The sequence below is a fragment of the Calonectris borealis genome, chromosome 23, assembly GCF_964195595.1.
Source record: "Calonectris borealis chromosome 23, bCalBor7.hap1.2, whole genome shotgun sequence".
In the NCBI taxonomy this organism is placed as follows: domain Eukaryota; kingdom Metazoa; phylum Chordata; class Aves; order Procellariiformes; family Procellariidae; genus Calonectris; species Calonectris borealis.
This window is the reverse complement of record NC_134334.1, coordinates 3,416,668-3,440,179: the sequence shown is the minus strand read 5'-3', so window position 1 is coordinate 3,440,179 and position 23,512 is coordinate 3,416,668. Positions and strand designations below refer to the sequence as shown.

General features: G+C 46.4%; 1 protein-coding gene across 1 annotated transcript in view; it reads right to left on the bottom strand.

The window, feature by feature from the left end:
* ACAP3 (ArfGAP with coiled-coil, ankyrin repeat and PH domains 3) overlaps positions 1–23,512 on the bottom strand; it is a 104,387-nt gene that overhangs the window by 58,655 nt on the left and 22,220 nt on the right. The window contains exon 2 of the mRNA XM_075172370.1: positions 936–993. Within this exon, the coding sequence (XP_075028471.1) occupies positions 936–993 (58 nt within the window). The remainder of the gene's footprint in view (positions 1–935; positions 994–23,512) is intronic.

Here is a 23,512-nt window from a genome sequence, read left to right as displayed (position 1 = left end):
ACCTAAATCTCTTTGCAGCTTTCACCAGTGAGACTAGTTAGCTTGTGCAGATAACCATTTCAAGCAGCTTGAGTAGCAAATAGGTTTTATAGGACATAGTTTTGCCTAGGGCTTGTGACTTCAACAAAGCCCATTTCTCCATCAGACGCATGAGTTTTATCCCTTGCTAGCTTTGGGAAATCTCGCAGATAAAAAGCCAAAGGCTCTTCTGGCTCCTCTTCTTCATTTCTCCCTGTTCCCATTTAGAAACAACTTGGCTGATGTCTCAGACATCAGGAGGAGTGGGGGTGGAAAAGCCGCCTTCCATCATAAAGCCTTTGACTTACATCCAAACTACCAACTGGATGTAAAGAATCACCAGCATAAATGCAAAATGGCCAAAGTGGTCCCTGAGAGGATATTTCCAGTGTCAGATTAGAGCTGTGGCACATCGTCTGGCTGAACATCAGACAGCAACCACCATCATCAGTCTGAATCCGGCCCCTTGTTCACCTGCAAGTGTCTCCTTACATCCCCGAGCTGACACAGTGGTGCCTGTGTTGCGTGGACATGTAACACTCCCACTCCACACAGGTTAATATCACAAGCAAGGTGGTGGAGAGGAGAAACAGAGAGCACTGAAATAACTTGCCACAACAGGAGAAGCAGTGTCAGTCCCCTGAGATCCAGGAGCAGAACAAGAAGGCCATCATTCAGCGTTACAGCCCAAGCCTGGACCTCTTGTCCTAACTCCTTTGGCAGTCACAAAGGAGCCTTGACAGGTACCTGTCAGTAGAGGGAGACATGGTCCTGTTGACAAGCCCAGTGTATTATACATTAGTTTCCTGACAGCCTGAGATGGGCTCATTTTTTAGAGGAGACTGGTGGGGCCATATTCCTAAGCAGGAACTCATCAGTCCCTCTTCAAACCAATGCACTAAGCTGCCTCATCTTACCTTGTCAAGCTTCGCCTCTATCTCCACCACATCTGTTTCCACTTCATCAATGGTTGCCCTGCAATGACAACAGCAAAAAGAAATAATTAGTTGATTGCTTATGATGATTGGGAAAGAAGCCAGAAAGTCCCAGATGAGTAAAGATCAGAGGGACTACGGTATGTGTGCTGGTGGTGGACAGGAGGAGGGATTCACACTTCCCACTTTGGAGCTTCCTGCTGCTACGTAAGCTTGGGACTGACTTACTCAGGAGAAGGATCACACCTCATCAGGAATGAATTCCATAGGGCTGGGAAAAGAGGTGGAGATTATGCTATTTTCTGTCAGTGTCATGGAGAAATTCAGGTGTGCTGTGGTAGTCAAACACAGTAAACTCATTTACTGGCCTTGTTCTGATTCTGCAGGCAATGTTGTTAATTGGTAGTAATGCTAAGTGACACAGAAATAACCATTGTTACACCTTAGCCATCCATTCACATCAGGCACAACCTGCTTGCTTCAGTATCACCAAAACCCATTTTCTAGGCTATAACTGTTCCTGAAGTGCAGCCACATGGCGAATTATGTCCTTTGAACCTTTGGAACCATCACTCAAGCAGAAACACATATTGGTCCTTTTGTCGCTGAACATCATAAGTCTCTCACACACGTGGGTCTTTGCTTGCATACGGATAAATCTGCTCCATGATTATCGGATCTGTTTTCTTTCCACGTCACTGGACAGATGTGACAGTAAGAGGCTAGTAGAATCCAGCTGCAAAGGTCACCAGGCCTCCCTCACAAAGTGAAATATTAACATGACATCAGCCATTTGCAAGAGGCATTCCCAGACTGAGGCATGTGCTATGAAATGACTTTTCTGAGGCCAGAGTCCATCAGTAAGCACTGTAAACCTGACAGCGTTCCCTTGCAGAGCTGCTCACTGCTATATGTCTGTACTTGGACAGTTGTTTCTTTAACCACACACCTGGAAATGTGGTAAGCCTCACGCCACCCTTATGCACCAAGAATATGCAATCCAAATTTCACTGCAAAGAGCTTCTTAAGTTTGTGGGCTTGTAATTTAAAAGGTTGGTTCCTGAAATATTACACTCAGGCTTTAAAAAATCCAGCACTGAACATGTGCCAGCTGAAAGAACAGTAGGGGAGAGATGTGACTTAGAGCCACACGAATCAATACTGCTATCTCAGCAAAAGGATAGGACACCCACAAACCAAAGGGAACAGCACAAGTCCCGAAGAAACCATTAGAGTATGTAGTAACTCTGTGCCTCTGAGGCTCTTGGTGTCTTCAGTGAATTAGTGAATGATGAAGATAGTGACTGTCTTCACTAAGGGACATGTTTCTAAGAGAAGGAAGGATAAATTTAAGAAGAAAGCCCAAAAGGTCTCAAAGCTGGGGTCTAAATCTAAATTTCTGCCAAGCTGAGGAAGGATTCAGACCAACAGAATAGTACTTGTATGTACCTTACAAAGATTACACGTAACCAAAGTAGCACAGCACGCTCAGTAACATCTATTCTAAGCATTCTTCAATGGGAAATATGTATAATACCTTACACAGGTGTGTGCAGTCCCCATCTGTAAGCTATGAGATAGCCAACATTTGCTAGTCCTTTGTAATCCAGGTGGAGCAAAGAGGAGAGAGTCTGTCCTCACACAGTACTGGAGTAAAACAGAAGACCAGATGTTGTCAGGTCTGTCCCTAGCATCCAGGAGATCTTCAGCAGCTTCATACAAACACTGCAGGAGAGAGCAGCTTTTCTACCCACGCACACCCTCCAAAGCCTCATGTGGGCTGTGAGCAGCCAGCTGATTGCACATCCTGTGTGCACGCTCTTTGATTAATGACAACAAAGGCCACGTGATGTCATATGACCGTGGGAACTCCCCTCCCTGCACGCCACGCCTGGCCTTTCACATATCTGTACTTCAAGAAGGTGGCACGTAACTGGTAACAAGGTGGAGCAGAGCAAAGCCCCTTCTAACACCATTGAAGCCCAAGAAGTTGGAGTTGGTAGGAGAGCTAGGAGACATTGACGCACCACCCTGCAAGCCGGAAGGCTGGGAAGGCTAAATAACACATTGGGCGTCACATGAAGAATCAGTGACGCAGAGTGACAGATTAGCACCCTTCCCCAGCAGATCCTCAATCTTGGCTGTTAACTTTGCTGGAGGCCATGGAAATCAACTACGTTTTTCCTGTTGAGTCGCCTGATCCTTGTCCTTGACAATGTTCAATAAAGCAGCTTTTACGTCTCAGTTCAGATTAAGATTTGCACTGAGAATTAAGACTTCTCTCCCTAGTGTCTTTTTAAGGAGAATTCCCCCTAGGGAGTTGGTTTTCCAAGTCCTAGGCAGTTTGGAAATCTCCAGTCCCTTTTGGCTGCCTTTTCCCAGTAGCGTGTGAGGAAACACTTGGAAGTAATGAAGTTGCTTTGGAAAAGGAGCAGCCAGGAGCACAAGGTCTCTGGGGCAGGGATTATCTCTTCTCAGGACTGCACACCACTTCGCACAGCGGTGCCCTATGCATCCTGGGGCCTCTGTTAAGTCAGTATAAAAAGGTTAATCCTTTCTTTGCTCATGACTTGCTGACTTGTGAGAGGAAGGTCCTTTCTGCTGCCTTGAGACTTCAGATGTTTTTACTGACATCCACACAGATACTCGCAGACCGGGAGCACTGGATGCCTCGTCCATTTGACATATCCTCCTAGTAGCGGCACTAAACCCTCAAAAAACATTTGCAAGCAATTCTTAATTGCCTGGAGGCGCTCACGGGGAGTTCCCAGTCACACAACCTAATGCATTGCTGGTGTGGTCACCTGTTACCATGTGCTACAAGAGGTCTGAAACACTTGGTTCCTCATGTGCCGAGGGCTGCTGCCTCAGCCCGGGGCAAAGCTGGCTCAGCGCAGAAGCCTCCATGCACTGGCCCCATCCCCACCTTGCAGATGCTGTCCAGTATTGCTGGTTGGGGACCCAGCTCTAAACAGCCCATCACTGCTTCAAGGGAGTTAAAGAAAGCCCTGAATCTGAGTGGCCTCAAAGACTGTGGGTCTAATAACTGTCTTGTTGAATCTAAATCGGCTGCATATTCAAGAACTGTGATGTAACAGCTGTAACTCTCCTTCAGAGACTACTGTCCTCCCCTTCCACTGCTCTCTTGTTCCCAGCTGGTATGACTTACAAGCAGAGGAGTGTCTCCTCCATCAATGTCCCTTTCCATTAAAAACTCCTTCTAGCCTGTGGTTTGACCATGCTGCTCCCAGCCAGGGAGAGCAGAAGAGGGATGCTGGCCATTTACACGCCACTTGTGACTCCACTGCTGCCCTTTCCTCATCTGGTTTCTTTTAACAAGTGAGTCTGAAGGAGAAAAAGGAGTAGGTCTGCTGTTCTTAAATGAGCTGCGATGTTCTTTGGCTCTGTGAGCAGCGAGAAGCACCAAAACCCTATCAATGCTGCGTGAGGAAAGGATGTGCCTCTACTCCCTTCATCCAAGACCTCTTGATGTCATCTCAGCAAACAATACTCCCTACATCTTAACATAAGCCGAACATCAAATCCAGAGGAAACAGGCTAGGTTATTAATCATCATTATATATCGTAGAAGACAGCCTGGAATTTGCTTTCATTCAAAAATACCGGATGCAAGAAAATACAACTACTGCCTACAATTGGCTCCTTTACTTCCTGCCATGCAAGGAGAAATATGTACTTTAAAAAAGTTTGCTACCTGCTGAGCACTTTAAATGAAGCATATTTGTTACACCTTCCCTCGCCCCACACATCACTCCTCTCTTCCTAGGCCCTTGATAACTAGACAGCCCTTTCCCTGCCATGACGCCCAATGTAAAAAGGTGAGGCCAGAACTTCAGACACAGATTTCACAGACACCCTCCATCTAGAGCCACCCCGAGCAAGCAAAACAGGAGGGCAACCGCGCACTCTGCTTCTGAACGGAGCAAGCCCTGGGCTCTCTGAAGTTGCAGTAACACAGCATGGCTGCTCAGGGGTGCACTTGATCCCTGGCCTTCTCCTGTATCTCTAAGGAAGCTGGTAAGAAACCAGGACAGAGCAGGCGAGAAAGCAAGAAACTATGCATGTTCAAAATGGCCTTTTTCATCAGTAGTTCCTCAAAACTGCAGATAGCTAGAGACTAAATCTGCACCCGCCATGGTGGGAGAAAGTCTTTGTGTGTAGGTCGTATTTGCGTAGGAATTCATCGAAACAACTCCCCAGCAAGGACTACTTTTGTGCAGAGTCCCAAGGCCTGACTTTGCTGCAGTTGCAGGGCTCTCAGTTTCCCGTACACAAAGGGAGGGAACCGGTCACTGCGGGTTTACAAGCAAGTATAATTTTCTGTGATAACAGCAGAAACACCAAGTATAGTGCATCTATTTCTTTTTTTGCACTTTTGTTTTTCAAGAACAAGCTCTGCCTTGGGATGACACTGTAATGCCAGCATTTGCTTTCTACAAATACCTCTCTATCCCACCACAGGCACTCGGAAAAGAAGGAAACGCAGGAAGGACGTTATGAAACATTACTAACACAGATCCATGTCCAGCAGCATTGCCACCACTATCTTTCTAAGCTCTGGCTTGACTCAGGGACTCCTATATTGTGAAGCTGCAACACTACTGATAGATGGTGGCTCAGGTCCTACTATCCACGCACCTACTAGAGAAAGATCCATTGCACTTCCTTTTCTCCCGCCTGCTCACTCAAGCCATATAACCAAAAGGGACGTTGCAAACTCTACAGAAGGGTCAGACAACAGATTGATGCCATTAGAGAATGAGGGCCTCTGCTTCAGCGCAAAAGAAATGTCACACTGTTCCCTTACTGTGCTGCAGTGCCCACCTGACCTGGCATCCCTCTCTTCTTCTTCCTGACTGTTCTGTGTACAACTGGTACCCATGCCACTGGGCAGCAAGGGACTTGCACAGAGAAAAATTAAAGAAACAGATCTTACTGTGAAGCCCCTTTGTTCAGAAAAGGTTATTTTAGTAGGTGTATTTAACAGTGGTCTTTTCATTGGCTTGCAAATTACATTTGATTGGTTATTAGTGTTTAGGAATTTCTTTACTTTTCAGTCCTGCTGCAGTGTTCCTTTGCAAAACAGCTCAGCCAACAGGGAGGTTTCATACAATTGCTATTGACTTAATTCCAGAGAAAGATATATAACCAAGTATCTGCTCCCTAATTAGAGAAAACTCAGCTGTCAGTATGGCCATCTTCAGTACAAACAACACCCACAAGAGTATTTCAAAGCTTTGCAATACTCTCAGTGTTCCTCATAAGCTTCAAAAGTGTCAATTTGCAAGTGTTGGAGAAAGATGTAAAGACTTAGACACCACAGAAGGGAATGGGTGGCTTCTAGAAGACCGGGTGTTCTGTCAGTGTCCTGAAACACAGATTCACCGGGCTGCTGGTTACTGCGGTGTCAGCACAGCTAAATGACTTTGCCTTTCTGTAGGAGCAGGAAAAAGCGCCAGCATAAAGATTTCAGTCCTCTGTGCCATAGCAACAACAGGCCAGGAACTTTCTCCAGCAGACTGAAAAAGTAAGTGCCGGGTAGTCCTTTCTCTGCTTTCCTCCAACACTTCTTCCAACCTCTTCCTTGAGCAGCCCTCTGGGAGCAGCCTCTAGAAATCTAAGCTCCTTCACCCTCACATCAGCCGGACTGAAAATGAAATCCTGTGACTCATTATGAAAGTACAGACTCCCTTGTGCCCAGGGCTCTGGCCACAATCGATCGGCTACCAGCTCTTTGAAAACACAGCCAAAAAGAAGCTTCTTTCTCTCTACTAATGCAGTGCTCAAGCTTTACTGCAACACATATGGCTGCCCTATACGAAAGGCAGCCTGGCTGTGCCAGGGGTAAAGCTTTTGAAAGAAATGGAATAATTAAAGAGCTTCTTTCAGGCGAATTTTTTCTCTTGCAGCTATTTTTGTTCTCTGGGTTTGGAAGTTGTGCGCCTTCATGCATCGCACTCTTACTGCCAGATTCAATTTTTCCACTTGGTTTCTTCATGCTTCTGATAGCTGGACATAATATCCAGCTAAAAAAAAGAGAGCTGGGATTTCTGGGGTTGCTTTTCTTTTCAGGAAAGCAACAGCAGCCATTGTTTAATCTGCAGACATCAGCTAGAGGCTAGTGTAGCAAGGCGGTCTAGCAGCTTACTTCCTGCCAGAAGGTGGAGAGAGCATCTATAATTTACTCCCCATTTTTATCATACCCTAAGAAAAGGAGTTGATATATTTGGACTCTGTGTGGAAGAGGAAGACATTTTGGGTCTGGTATCCACTAAGGTATGAATACAACTGACTATGGCTGGGAGAGCACGAAACTTGAGCTTTATATTTGGTGTACGGACTTGATATAAAAGGTTCCAAGTGTTTGATTTCAAGGACAGTGATTTCAGGGACCTATTCAGTTCCAGGACTATAATGGAGTTCCAGATTCATTACAGGAAGCAAGGGTGAACATTTATCCATCCTTTCCAGTTACATAGTGCTTTTATATCTGAATGAAGTCCTTGGGGAGATGAATTATGAGGCTGAGATGTGGTTAGGGGTAGTGCAGCCATGCATTCATCTTGGATAAGCTGTAAGTGGAAGACAAAAGGACCTCAGTCCTTTGGGCAGTCCTAGGAGTGCCTACCCTGCGGTGTCTTTTCCCATACACCTGGTCTTGTTGGCCAGGGATTTTTCTTTCTGCAGCTCTGGCCCTTTGCATCTTAGAAAGCAATGTAAGTAAGTTCTCTAAGGGCTGGGAGAAGGTTGGAGCAGAGCAGCAGTGTGCAAAACGAGAAGCAGTTCAAGTTCCTCCCTCTTCCCCACCTTCTCCTCCTCCCTGACCAAATGATGTCAATGCAGGGCCTGCCACGTCAAGGGAGAAACCAGGGAGCAAAATCTAGAATTAACCGATGCTGACTCCCTTGCTCACAAACTCACCACTGTCCCTCCCCAGAATGATGTGCATGGATGCCAGCGAACTTCATTATGATCTGTGCTATTCCACTACATTGCAAACAAGCTGGTAATGAGCTAAAGCAGTGTTAACCGAGATCCTTCTTGACAGGCCCTGCTTCATACAGCCAGGACAGGCCCAACACGTTTGCTCCAAAGAGGTAGGAAGCTTGGGGAAACAGATTATACCAGATTCTTTAACACCTGATTTCCCATCCTTCAAGGGTACAACATGCCTAAGTCCATCCCTGGGCTTTTGGGGCTCAAAATGTCCTTATCCTGCTCACTGATGCAGTTCCAGAGTCCGCTGGTCACGCTTCCCTAGAGAAATAATAGGTTTCAGTGCAACTGCTTACTGCAGAACACAAGCACTGGGCTAAATTCTCTGCCAATTTCATTCCCAAATTTAAATCCTCCCACTGTTCCACCAATGTGTCATAGATAAAAGGCAAAAAAACCCTTTCAGTTACACAAGCAAGCTGAGAACCTGGAATAACTCCACAGGGATGAGTAATGCCACCTCAGCACTGCTGAGCTCCACTGCTCCACCCTGAAGGAACACAGAGGGGAGATGAGCAGGCACGGCAAGTGGCACATATGATCCCTACTGAACCTACATGCTTGCCATGTCCACAGCGCTTGTGACTCCTGACACAAACCGAAAGCCCCAGGCACAGGCAGCAGCTGTAGTGTGTACGCAGGGATGCTCAGCACTTAGGGCTCACGCGCTCACCCAGCTGGAGGCATCTGGCTAGGAAAGGAAGTGATTCTGACAAGAGGGAATTGAATCCCTTCACCCAAAAAAGCAATGTCCCAATTGCTGGGCAGCTAAAAGCTGTGTAGTCATGTCCTGGCTGGGTGCCCTTCGTGTTTCCTGATGCTGTGCTCTTCCTGCTAATGCTTTTCCAGGCCTTGGGCTATTTCCGTCATGAGGGGAGAGAAAACAATCCACGACCTCATCTGCCAGTTGTTCAATGCAAAGCGGAACCCTTCCGACTAAAGAGATGAGGCTTGAGTTTCCTCGCTCAGAGAAATCAGCAATTCCCCACAGTCCAGACGGTTTTGCATTGTGAATTTTTCTTTGTTCTTTAACGAAGCCATTCAGAAGGATGATTTGTATGTGACAAAAATCTTCCCAGAAGCATTTTTGTATCCCATGGGGACAGGAATAATAAGCTATATTGCTATCAGAGAGCAGGGTCTGTGGCAAGAACACATTTGCCTTTCCCCTCTTGTGACTTGGTTCTACAAACTTCCATTAGCCCAGCACCAAGAGAATAATCGCCCACATCCAAAAAGTGATCAAAGCAAGAAAGTCCCACTGGCAAACTGATGCAGACATCAAGTCGTTGGCATCACTACAAGCTGAGGCTGAGTGTAATTATGTGGGTGCCTAGAACTGCGTTTTATAAGCTATGCTTGGGGTGCAGTTAGGAGGACAGCACTGGTAGAGGAGGACGGACAAAACCAGAGGTTAAATGACATCCTGACTGAGGGGCACTGGCTGTGATAGGTCAACCACAAGGCCCCTTTTTTAGTTAGATTATCACAGTCACCCTTTGCTTCTGACTGCTGAGTAACAGTCTTACAAAAGAGATGCTTTATGAGGACCGGAGCAAGGAGCAGGCGTAACAAAGCTGTCATTAGCTGCCACATAAGTAATCACTTAGCCTTGACTTCCCCATCGCTAAATTGATAAACATTTGCTTCACAGTGACGCTGTGAGTATTCAGTGATTAATCCATGTTTGGCAAGCTCCGGGGGATCCTCAGGTGACAAGCTGACTACAGCAAAGAACAGTCACGTATTCGATTAATAAACCTTAGCATTGAACAATATCATATTACTAACCAGCTTAGGCATGAAGTGATCAACAGACATTTCTCAGAGAGGCCTGTCTGCATTTTTCACGTTTCTTGTTCTTCATGGTGGAATAGTGGTCATGGTTTTCTTGAAATTTTTTTTTAACTGAGTGCCTTTGACACGCGTGTTCTACATGAAGGCAAGTATGGCAGAAATCCAACACCAAACTAGGTATTAAAAAGTAATAAAATGACCTAAAAATGCTTGGTTACATCTAGCAACTATATGAAGAAGAGAACCAAAAGAACATAAAATGTAATTCCAAATTATTAGCTGCTATAATAGCAACTACTTATACTTGCAGCTGTCAAAGCAACTCACAAAGCTGACTTAATTAAACATGCCCTTCTTTTTCCTTGGAAAGTGCATTTGGTTTTCCTCACTTTTCTGGCAGGGAAACTGAGGCATAACAATATAAAGACTAAGATTTTTTTTCAATATTGAAGTTCGGAAAAACACAGGGCTATTTTCTGCATGCGGTCACCAGATTACAGGTTGTTAAATTGGTCAAGTAAAGGGCTCATTTGTCCCTAAGGCACATTTATATACAAAGGCTAACTCATTCACCATCTACAAAAAAGCTGCATTTTTACAGCCAAGCATGTAAAAAGCGCTTCGGATGTTCTTGCTTCAAAAGTGCCCACGAAATGTAGGTACATCTCTTTGGGGCCACACAGCTCTGCACTGCATGAGCTGATCCTGCTCCAAGCGGTATCAGCAGGACATGTGGGGTCCAAGCCAACTCCCATTGCCGTCAACGTGAAGATATTCCTTTAGCTCAGCAGGAGCAGGAATGTTTCCGGAGAGCCTGCCTCCCTCCCTCTACCTCCGTTGGTGCCAATTCTAACTCGGGCTGATTTGTGACTCTTACATATGTGATCTAACTGCTACATCGTGTTACCACTCCCTTACAAGCCGTCTGTATTGCTGTGCATAAAACTCTCCCCCAGTTGGAGAGAAGGAGAAGCTGTATCCCTTGAACTCCAAACAGAGCCCCACCTGCAAGCCAGCTGTTTCCAGCTGCTGGCTTGGACACATGCAGGCTTGCTTAGTTTCAAATCTCTCTTACTTTGGATGAGTCATACATGAAACAGGAGCACCACATCCAAAGTAGTGCCTTGTGCTATACCTGATCAACATGTTGAGTGGTCTGGGTAATTCCTAGAAACCCACTTTGCACCAGGAATTAACTGCATGCACATGTGCATAAAACCCACTTTGCTAGCAGCAACAAAAATGACTGTGAAATCCAGCAAAATAGCTAATCCATACCTTGCAGTGACAACGCTACAGAAACATCTTCTGTGGCCAGGAAAAGTACTGCCTCATGAGCCTAATGTGTTTGGAAGTGAGCCACTGGCATATCCAGATCAAAGACAATGTTATTTGGCCACCCGGAGCATTCAGATCTCTGTTTAATATAGTTCCAAATCAGACTGCTAAGGGCCCTACACCACATGTCACTACAGTGATGTTCAGGGTCTCCCTTAGTTTTATGCTGTGGACAGAATGAAACATGGGCTTTCCAGAGCTCAGGACAGGAAACAATAACTCCTGGATCCTATTCCTGACGGCCACAGCATCCATGGGAGGCCACTTACCACAGTCTCTGTGCCCCATTATCGCTATTAAAAGACTGAGAAAAATGGATCCTTCCCTCTCTCTCAGGAGTGTTTGGAGGATTTAATAAATAGTAGCGGCAAAATGTTCAGAGAGTAAGAAGCTGTAGGTGTGCAAAATGGATTTATTATTATTTATTAAATCTGACTGTGTTCTATTAGAAATGGAGTGAAACCAGCTTTGCCTCGGTGAGATTAGCTCTCCCCTTAACTAGGCAAGGACGTTTGGCACAGACACAAGTCGTTTCTCATTCAACTCCTTCTTCCAGAACCATCAGCAGCCTGACAAGGTCACTAACAGCTGCCAAACTACCTTCCAAAGGAGCACAGGCTTTCTCTAGAAATTAGAATAAGGTGACTGTATTCCTTCAAGGAAAGGGGGCCTGCAGGGGAAGATGAGATTTTAAGTTCCACCTCCATATCCTCGTCTTCTGCAAGATACTGTATTTCTGGAGGTTTAAATTGAGATGAGGTAAAAGCCAAGAACTGATTACTAGAGGTCACTCTTTGGATTTTTTTTGCAAGAGAACAAAGTGCTGCTTTCATTGCATGGCGAAATACGGCTGTGGATGACCCTACAGCAATCACATTCGTCTCACTTCCTTTTGTTGGCTGTTACTGTATACAAAAGCAAAAAATAAGGAACCTGACACAGACAGACAGCAGAGTCAGCAAAACTCTAAAACAAAGTAGTTATTAACCTCCTAAATACCTATCTGAAAGCTTCTGTGCCCTCTAGCATCCACTGTTCTTCCTCTTTTCTTCAAAAGAATAAGTATACTTTGCATCTCTCTGTCACTGTGAGCAGACAGCACCATGGCAACAGCTCCATGGTGACAGTATCCATGACAACCAGATCCTGCAATTGCCACGGCTTCCCGTTCAAAACGAGAGCTTGATTTGCATGGCTTTTTGCATTTGCTCATGGAAATCGCATGGGGCCGGTTACGAGATAGTTAAGTGTAGCCAAAGGTTTCTGAGGGTAATGCGCAGAGTATACAGGGTAGTGTCGGAGATGTAAGTTCTAAGGAGTGATGAAACTGGATAGTGTCATTAAATACCAGCTCAGCATCCCACCTCAGCTGGAGCGTGGGCTGGAAAGCGAAGACAGCTAGGTGAGATGCCTTCTCAAGGCTACAGCCGCAGCAAGTTTGTAGTTCTCATAACATGAGGCAGAAGAGCAGCCATGCCAGCAAACTGCCATTTCAGACACAAAAACCAACTTGTTAAAATACTGGAGATTTCAATCACTTTGTTGGTGCTGGTTCTGCCAGGATCAGCAAGCACAATCCTACAGGAGTACCTCCCAGAGGGATCTGAGAAGGGGCTGAAGAGCGACCCTGGATGAGACCATATACTCTCTCCATGAATGCCAGCCATTCCTGAAACCAAAAGCTCTCTGAAAACATGAATGGAGCCTTACATGCTCACATGCTTCACACACGTCATATAGCTTAGGTGGGAAAATTGAGGTACAAAAAGGGGACTTATCTTGTGGAACTTCAAAAAGCAAATAAGCACAAAGTCCCCTGAGTCCTGGTCCCAGTCTTAAACTGGACTCCTGTTAGAAGAGTCAACCTAAAAGTGGGAAGAGGGATGGCGGGGAGTGAAACCAACCAGGAGCCAGGAAGAATATGTGGGAAACACACTCCACCTCCAGGAAACCTTCCCACCCCCAGCCCACTAAATCCTGTTGCTCTGTCAGCTAAGCGTGGCCCTTAGATACCCAGCACTAATCCATCCCTGCCATGCACACCAGACAACACTGCCCTCTCCCAATTACACACACAGCAGTGGGATGCCTAGAGCTGGAGTGTTAATTTGGGATTAAGTTGCACCTGAGGCTTTAGTGGCTCCCTGGCTGATGTCCGGGGTAGTAAGTGCTGCCGCCATCTCCTTCTCCTTTGCTTCTTTATTACATCTCCTAACCAGCCCTTCACCTCAACTACCCACATGTGGGCCAGGCACAGCCCTATCATGCTGTCCGTTTAAAAATCAGCAGCCACCACTCCTTTCAAGCTCTGTTGTATAACAATTTCTAATCAAACCAGACTTTCCCATCACCTTTCCACCAAACCTGTGCATGAGCCCTTGCTCTTCCACACCTCCATTCATTCTCTTCAGAACACCTGGCTCTCCACATGGTGCGGGGAGCACCAGAAAAAAGGAGCAGCCTGGATAATTGAAAACTCTGCATGCAACTGAGGGAAGTCAGATCCAATGTATTACTATTCAATTGTTGCCTGGGTTTAAGTTTGCTGAACGGAGCTGGCTTCACGGTCTTGAGTCTGATGTGCACAAATTAGTCACAGCACTTGAACAGCACTGTCCTCAGTTGTCTCCTACTGGTCCCTCTTTCCTTCCAGCAAGGAACCAGTTCAGCTGATGTTGACTCCCTTGGGCCTTAGAGTCTATTGTTCTTTCATCAACAGCAAGATCAGGACAAACTAGATTAAAACGCAGTTGGGTAGAAGACCAATGACTTCTGTAATGCTTAAATTCTATTTCAGAGCAGCAAGTTCTCAAAGTGCAAGCTTCATTCCTCTTTCTGTGGATCAATGGCAAAACTCTGCAATTAGCACCAGGAGGATGAGATCCCATCTTTCTTATCCTTGTGAGGGTTCCTGGTTTTACTGGTGGCGGTCTGGATCAGGAGAAAGTGACATCAGGGAAAATGCCCCTCCATCAGCCCCTGAGCCTGCTGCTACCTGCTCTCACCCATCCTCATCAAGCTTCTGAGCAGGTTCATTTGCTTCCTTCAGATTCTTGGGAAACGCAGCTTGCTCCGTTGTCCCCTTGTTACTTATCCCCTTTTATCCCTCACTGCAAGCTCCCTGCCTTCTGTTTGTGTGCAGAGGGGGAGGGAGTTCGCGCAGTCCCTGCTGGCTGCAGCACTCACACAAAGGAAAAGTAAATGTTTATCTGGTTCTTTGGTATGTATATCACTGCTGTGCTTACAGCTCAGTAGAGGAGTCTTGCTGCAGCTGGAGTTAATGCCTTGGAATGCCATATTCCAAGGGTGGGTCTAACTCGGCTGGGGAGAGTGCTGTCTAGTGACTTGGAGCAGGAGTCTGGGAGCCAGTGCTCCTGGGTTGTATCCTTACCTCTGGCAATGACTCAGTCATGTCATCAAAAATAACTCATACTCGCTCCCTGCCTTGGCTTCCCCATCTGTAAAATGGAGCTGTTTTCAGAAAGCTGTACTGTAAACTCCTCTTAATGACAACTGCACCACATTCAAAAACCTTCAGATCAAAAATACTGTGAACAGATTACTGTTAATATTGCCAGAGATTTATTAACACACCCCCAGTGCTGACAAGTCAATAGCCTTCCCAAGCATAAATGCTCGACACAGTGCAAACACTGACCTAGATTTTGAGTAATTATGCTGGAAACTGGCACATGTCATGCTTTTGCTCGCTGGCTTTCAAGTCAGCAGCATTCTGTAAGTAGAGAATATATAGCTACCTTTAGTTTCAGAGCTGTTTCTTTCCTACTGCTACTCAGTGTTTCAAAGTGTTAGCAAGACCAGACCAAAGATTATTCTCTCTTTTTCCATCCCCAAACGGAGGTCTCTGCTGCTTGAGTGGAAGCAGACGTTTGCTAGGTGTAAAACAAGGTCTGAAACACCCCATGACGCTTCAGTTTCCATCCAGGAAAGGGCAGTGTTGCTTGCAAATCCTAGGTGACTCACTGCGGTACAGGGTGAACATAGGGATCACTACACAGGGTGGCAAGACGAGTCTTGTGATGCCAACAGTGACCTGTCTGCGAGTGAAAGAAATTCCCGTAACACATCAGTTTGATTGTCAATGGAGAAGAAGAGAAAAGAGCTCCTTCCTGACCCTTACAGCCAACAGCGGTATGAGCTACGGTGCTAGTGTACCTCATCTTACCGTGTCTGAGTGTAGGGACACTCACATATTATTAATCATCTCAACAGTGAGAATTTTTACCCATTTTCCATCCCCTCATTAAATCAGGATTGTTTAATATGTCCACCATTCCTGCTAAATGTGTGAACTTCCAGTTTCTCGTCTTTTTGGTACAACAGCCCCAAATAGCAGTGCACAGTGCAGCAAGAGGGAGCTTAGTCCTTCTCAAGGGTCAAAACATGGAGTCATAGCTCAATTCCGAATGGATAGCGCATGTGTGAACCACACAAGGGAGCAGCTTCAGAATGGGATGCAGGCTATATTGCTCCGTTGTGCTGACCGGGACAAGGCTGCTGGCTTGCAGACAATAGCCAGGCTTGAAAGGTACAAAGGGCTGAGATCTAGGTCTTGTTATACTCAGTCATAGAGTGCATGCCAAAGAAGCTCATCTGGCCAAGTCACTAGTGACATATTCAGGACTGCTCTTGCTTAATCAGGTTAAGGAGAAAAGTCCAATGTTACTAGAAAACATTGATTTCCTTCCTGATTTCTGTCTGTATAAGGAACTGGCTTCTGGTGGTGAAATCTCATGGGATACTGGTCTTCACAGAACTGGGACTCTGCTTGCCTTGTCTGCATGGCTCGCTTAGGGCATCCGTGGAGCTATTGCCCCAGACAGTGCAGTTCTTGCAGCAGGCTGGCTCTGGCACTAATAAAAATCACAAGGCACAGGCAAGTAACAGGTTTGATACAGAGTTAGTAGGGGATGTTTCCATGGCACTGAATTAAACTCCCTGTTCCCTTCACATGTTTGAATTTAGGACAGTGATACTAAAGTTCAGTAGTCAAGTCTGTTTTAAGATGGCACATTGAACATGTAAGCCTCGGGGAACTTGGGTTTATCAAAGGGAGTGGTGAGAAATAAAAAGGAGGATTCCATTAATCACTGTGGGAGTTTTCCCATGGAAAAGAGCACTCCTGAACAGGTAAGTCAACAACTCCTAAGCAGGCAGCCTTTGTAGTAGCTGGGCCTAGTATTTGATCCCAGGTCAGTTCTTCATAGATCAATACATGATCCTCACAGCAAAAGCCAATCAGAAGTGACAGGAGCTAGTCTGCAGCATCAGACAAACTATGTCTGCTAAAGAAAATAATCTGTGATTCTGTGCATGCACTGTATTTATGGGTTATTCTCTCCAGATACAAAGATCACACAATATGAACAAAATTACACATTTTGCTGCCAGAATAGATTGCAATGGAGTGAGTCTGACTAAACAAGGAGGGTATCTTAGTAGCTTCTCTCACCTGGCCTTGGGTGGATGGGACACAGGTACACAGAAGCCACCAGCTCTCACGAGAAAAGAAGAAAGCAGCAAACTTAAAAATACAAGGCACGGGAAGATCCCTGACCAACAGACTGAGGTAATAAGCCCGGCTGAGCTGAGCTATCCTTCCTGAGAAGGGTACAGAAGCGTCACAGGTACCACCAGGAGTAACTGAAGTGGGAGAAAGCAGCTGGCCTCCCATACGCCTCTGCTGTCATCCTGTCAGGAGGGCACATGTTATTATACTGCTTCCATTACATGCATTCACCGAACGAACTGCATGCTAAAGGTGCAGACAGCCCTGTCCTTCCCCACGCCCCAGACAGCATGCTCCGTATCCACTGTGCCAGGCCAACATCTCTAGCTGACACCATGCTGGAAGAACACAGGCTGTGTCTGCCACGCTCCCCAGGCAGCTGGAAGCCTCATGGCAAATTTCTCGAGGGTCCTTGACCTTGCAGACTCAAGCAAAGCTAGACCAACGGAATCTTTTCAGGGAGGGAGAGACAATAATATCTGCATGCACTTCACAATGCTCTCTGCAACTAGAAATTGCATGAGACTAACCAAAGGATGAAGTTTAAACAAGAGCATCTCTTTAAAAACTTAACCCTACTGGGCTCCTTCCAGGCACACGTATAGATGAACTGAGTCTTGTCGTCCTGGCAGCAGCATGGATGCAGACCCCCAAGACAGGGCAGTGACCAACGCAGAAGGAATGGAAAGGCCATGAAGATGCAAGCAGCTCCCTCCAGACTAAGGAAAGAATTAGAAGCTTTGCAGGAATTAACTCCTATTTTATTGTGGTTTTATTTAACCAGCTCTAAAAAGCCTTTCTCCTTGTCTTTAAAAGGCAAGAGCAGACCCTCAGAGCAAGAATTGTGGTTAGTCACTCTCCCCACCCACGTGGAGGTAGGGCAGGAGAGGAACTGCAGTACCACACGGGAGTGACTCCTACCCTTTGCTCTGCCCACCGTCCATTGCTGCCCTCTTGCTTTGCTCTTAAGCACTCTCTCTCCACTCAGTGCTTACAAATAAAATCTGCCATCCCAAAAGCTTGAAAAAAGACTTCTCTACCATTTTGTTCCAACAGGTATTTTCTCTCATCACAGGCACTCACGCACACGCACACAGTCAAACACACTCCGTTGTCTGTTGCACCAACATAAAGAGTCCTGGCGCTGTATTAGGATCATTATAACCCACTGGGGAGTAGCGTGATCTGTCCCCTTCTCTGCCAGATTCATGCACAATATGAATCAGCTACTGCTTCCATAGGCAGAACCTGGCATCTCTGTAGTACTTTCAACTCCGCTGGGCCCGGGTCATTCTGGGGGATTTTATCAAAAGTGGCAAACAATAAACGTCCCAGGAACCAGCTAATTCAGGCTAAATACAAAAGGCTGCTTGAGCACACACCAGGACCATCTTAGTGGGTTTAGGGAGTCACAGAAAGTGTCAGGAGGGTGGGATTCAGTGCCCGGATTCGCTGGCTTGTTGGCCTGTGAATACAGCTGCCTCCCTTAAGTGCTTGTCCTTGTTCCACAGCTCCTGAGAAACCAGAATTCACAGCCCTTGTCTCCTCTGCGAGGCAGCCAAGAGGCTGTGCTGATGTCAGGGAGGAACTCTGAGATGCTCAGATGAAATACACTTGGTCCTATGAATGAGAAACTAATTAAATTGCCATCAGACTTGAAGGGTCTTGAAAGGGGCTATTTCCATGCTTGTCCCATTCAGCATTTCAAGCTGAGAGAGAAGCGTGGCAACTGAAGAACAAAGCTGAACAGAGAGATGGATGGAGACAGATGAGAAAGACATTAGATAGAGATATTTCTAATGACTCATTTCTGCAGTTGCGGTTTGCTGCACAGCAAACGTCCTCTGCCCAGCCATGCCGCGCTAGCTCTGCAGCTCCAGCATTACGTAGGACCTACCAAAGCATGCATGTGTGCATGAACCACCCACCAGCCTGGAGCCTGGTTTGCCTTGGCTGAATGCTGCAACACAAATCATCAGCAGCAATGCTATTTATTAAAAACACCGCCTGGCCAGGATCCTTGGCACAGCACCATCATACCTGGAGGAGAGAGACTCGCTGAGGAGAAAGTTTGCTTTTGACGCTTGAGGTCTCATCACATGGCTTCACCGCAGGTCAGTAAAGGCCCAATAGCCTCATGCTCCACAAGGAAAGACTAAGGCAGGGAGAACAGATAATCACACGTGCTTACACAGCAATTCATGACAGGCGTGAGAGTACTTACTCCCGGGGCACTGTTTTATGCTCTGATGGCAATAGCTAGCCAGCGAGAAAGCTACCAAAGGTGGGTTAATATCAAGGCCTTCACTGGCAAAGGCTTAGAGGAAAGTCCTGGAGCCAGCTAGGGTTTAAAGAGCGTTGCGTATGCAAAGTCCTCAAGCAGATACTTGATTTTAAACCTGTCTCTCACTCCCAGCAAATTCAATGGGATTTCACATATGTGCCTAGTGCTAAGCACATGCTTCACCCAGCTTGCTAAATTGGAACAGGAATCAGAGTGAAGAAATGTCTTTGTAAAACCAGTTTCACTGGTATAGCTAGTAGGATGAACTAGATCCAGAGATATGCCCAGCAAGGAGTAAACTAGGGAGTTAATGTTACATACTGCTACACTTAAACCCCTGGGTGCCTTGCTGTCCCAAGGATGAGATGAAAGACATGGAGAGCCTCTCGCTAAGCTGGGTATGCGAAGCACTCAGCTTTTTGTAGGCTTGCTCCATCTGCATTGCTTAGCATTCAAGAGCAATTTGGTGCAGAGCACAAGAGGTGTGCACACTAACAAACTGGAGTCCCACAAGAGCATCCCAGGCTAGCCTAGACAAAGTGAGGAAAAGAGCTGTTGCCTCAAGCCACAGTAGGTCAAACTGCAGGTTGCTCAATTTCTCTAAATAAAAATACGTTCACTATGCTTCTATGCAAACAAACGAACAAACAGTAAAGCCAGGCATAAAACTGAGGATGAGGTATTTTGGAGGTCTGCGTGACCATTGTGTCTCTTCCATTTCTGGTACTGCCTAATGCCAGGACCCATTAAATGGAGGCCTTAAATCACATACTAAATGTTTACCTGCACAAGTGATGAATTAGACTCTGAAAATGAAGGCTGCATACCTTGTCACTGATCTACATCAAATTCATAACGTAATTTCATAGAGGAAAATCTTCTGACATCAGTAGGGATTAAACAGGTTTTTGGTTAGAAAACAAATCTGTTTTATGCAAAATAGTGCAGCCTTGCACCTTGCTGGTAACGGTGTGGAGTGACAGGTAGACGCAGGCCCTATGACCCACTAGAATTCCACAGAAAAGTTGTTTTGGAAAAAAAGCACTACTGGCAGATGTTAGGTGGACTCTGCTATGCTGCACAGGCCTTCTGCCTCGAACCAGAAATAGCTGGACTGCAGATGTGTGCAAGATTTTGTTTAGTCTATCATGGTTATTGCTGCGGAAAAAACTTTGTTTTACTCCTAAATATTCATTCTCCCACACACATGCATGACCACAATGCACACACACACAGTTTGGCAGAAGACGCAGAGCCTGCTTGTTTGAAACCTAGAGCTGGAACACAAAGGCATTTCAGAGAGATTGATGGGAGCCAGAGAACGGTAAGGGGAAAAGACACATTGGCAATAACAGGAGATGCTGCAAGTCAGGGAGGGGAGCCAGGAAAACGATGCAGAGAGGCAAGGGTAGGTTAGCAAAGGGAAGTGCAAGAAAGCAGGAGAAAAGTGCTTTTGCTGTCTCTCAGGGGCAGAGTTTCAGTTCATACAAAGTCGATGTGAAGCACTGCTGATTTCTACCAGCTGGGAATCGAGCTTTCAGCATTGGTTCTGCATCCTTGCAGCCAAAGAGAGTTTTGCCATGAGGCTTCACTAGATCAGGCCTTTGCTTCCTATGCCTTTGCGTTTCAGAACCGTGGGCACTGATCCTGCACCTGGCCTGGCTCTGAACCCTTCTTGTCCTTTGACAGTCTCTGAAGTGCCAAACGAGAGAGAAAGAGGGACTGTGGTGAGGAAGTCCCATACACAAATGCAGAGCAAGGCAAACGTTCCAATTTACCAGTGGCAGGTGTCCCTTTGCTGCAATGGCAGTGATAAATGTCACCCTGACCTCCTAAACACAAACACACACTCACGCACACTTCATCTCTTGTTCCCATTAGCTCCGGAACAGACAACCACACAGGGCCTATTCTACGGGCACAGTATCATCTTGCACTGATTGCTACTTGTCCCCTGCCTTGACGGTGAATTTTGAACTCATTAGCTTAGCTGCTAATGGTTCTGCACGTGGAGCCCAGGCACACTTGGGGCCGCAGACAATGCCCTCCCTTGTGGCCGCCGCCACAGGAACTCCATTGTGTGCCCCAACACTGGCGCTGTGTTCCCCTTGGCCGGCTCTCCACGATTCTCCCTGCTCTGCGAGATTTCCCGACCCTCTGCCAAAGCCTTTTCAGTGGCCTTTTCAGTGCCGGGGTTCTGCTTTACATTTCCCAGCACGGCACTGTCGGTGCAGCTCCGCTGGCAGGGACGACGTTCCCAGCTCTCGCCGGCACCTGAGCCCAGAGTCGCCCCATTCTGCTGGAAGAACGGGGCCCGGACCCCCACAGAACCCCCAGAATTCCTCCTTGCGAACCCCAAAAGGAGTCCGGTTTGTGAGAGGTATTTGACATTTGGCACTCCTCACTGTGACACTTGTGACCAGCCTTTTGGATGTCCTTCTTGCTCATCACGCTGACTCATTTGGAAAATCTACCTCCCAGAGGTTCAAGTGCCTTTGGCCCTGCTGCTCAAACCCTCTCGCCGGTGAAGTGCTGCGATACTAGTAAAACAGGGAAATCTGAAGAAAGCTTCTAGGATAAACATAACCATCAAAATCAATGGCAAAATAACATGGGAATGCACAGATTTGCGGTCTGCAAGCAGTAGGGACAGTTAGGACTGTCCAGTCATACTTGCATTACCTTGGTCACTCCAAGAGCAGTGCTAGCTCACTGGGAACACCTCTTACACGTGGAGATGGGGGGGCAGTCCCCACTCCCTTAGAGCACAGGGAGGTCTAAAGCACATGGCAGAGGAGGTCAGGGCATTCCTCCCGCCTGCAGACGGGGATCGCGTGGGGATGAAAGTCACACTGTCATCTCGCAAGGCCAGCAGCAGAGCACCCTCCTCCTCCTCAGTCTCAAGCCACGAAACGCAGATCCCGTTCATTGATTCTACCTTGCCAACATTTGCCAGTGTCAAATGTTTCTCTGTTTCCAGAAGGAAGGAACCCTTTTGCCCCTGAGGGCAGCAATATTCAGAACTTCACTCTCCTGGGAACAAAGACTGATGCCCTTTTTATGTGCACCCTGCATTACCACCCTTTCAATGTCTCCTTTGCCTTTGAAACTAAACTAAACTTCAAGCTTGTCTCAGCACAACAGCTTTTATTGAAAGAAGTGGGCCCATGGCGCATGGAAGCCAACAGTAAATCTGACATTAAAAAACACACAACCCACTGGGAGGTTCTGCAGACTGGGAAGTGCTGCACAGCAGAGCCAAAGTACCCATGTTTCAACTCTGCACGATGCGCCAGTCCCCTTGCATACAGGCTTCCAGTTAAAACCACCGGTTTCAAAGCAAATTCCTGTCAGAGACACAGTCCTCGAATCTCTATCCTGGCCACAGAAGGAGCAGTGTCCCATTATCTAAGGCAGAGAGAGCATCTACCACTTTCATTGGATAATCCCTTCATTAGTGTGGCCTCCAAAATAATCCTATTGAACGGTTTAACACAGCACAGTTTAAAACAAGCCATGCCACAGATCCCAGGGTAATGGACAGTATGTCATTCTTAGGTGCCTTTGAATTAGTTGATTAGCTTTCTCTTATATCTGCTAAAACAGGTTATGCCCCAACCCTCCCGATCTTTCCACAGCACTAATGGGCCTTTGCTTAATACATTATAGCTTGCTGGATTTAAAGGCCAATAAGGCTCTTTTGACTAACTCGTAAGACCACATAGGCCATTTAAAAAAATACGCTGGCTGAAAGCTCATTTTCCAGAGTAGTCCCCAGGCTTGACATGAAGCTGTCAAGACATCCAACATCACTAGCTCCACAGGCACTATGTTGCCACTGGCCCACACTTTGCTTTTAATGTGAATTTGTTGGAGAACATGTTCAGGCTGCATCACCTCAGCCCTCACCAAGCCCCGCTGTGCATACTCAGAACAACTGAATTAGCCAAGCCTCTCCGCAAGTGCGATGTGCTCTATAGGAACACTATACACTGGCTGGCTGGCTCAACGTATTTCCTGGATACATTCCAAGCTGGCACCTAAGAACAGCTTGCAGGCAGCACCCTTTGCAAGGAAAATAATTTCAATGCCAGAAGCTCCATCCTCCCTGTCCAGGCTGATGAAGTAGGATGGGGATTAAGAAATTAGCTTGGCCTCTCATAGCAGAGTGGGAAGAAATGTTGTTACTGATTCATGAAGACAGATAAGAAAACATTTGCTCTTCTTATCCAATGTTTTTGGGACTTGGGGATACACGTGCAGCCCTAAAGCATTAAGAAATGAGTCCTCATCATGTCCTCCATCGACAGAGAAATCAGGGTCACTGCAGGAATTAACTGAGGGGGTCTGACGCTTTAGGCAGTTAAAGCTCTGCAGATCAGGAAGTGCTCCATGAAATCAAACTTTGTACGTGATGCAGTGTGAACTCTTGTGGCCAAAAAAATAAAATAACCTGTCTTTTGTGTTACAATAACAGTTATTCTTTCTTCTTTCTCTTTCTTAATGCACACATATTTACATGTGCACTGCCCTTTTAAACTGCAAATACTGAGCAGTTCTCAGAGGACAATGTCTGGAAAGGTTTCCTCCTAT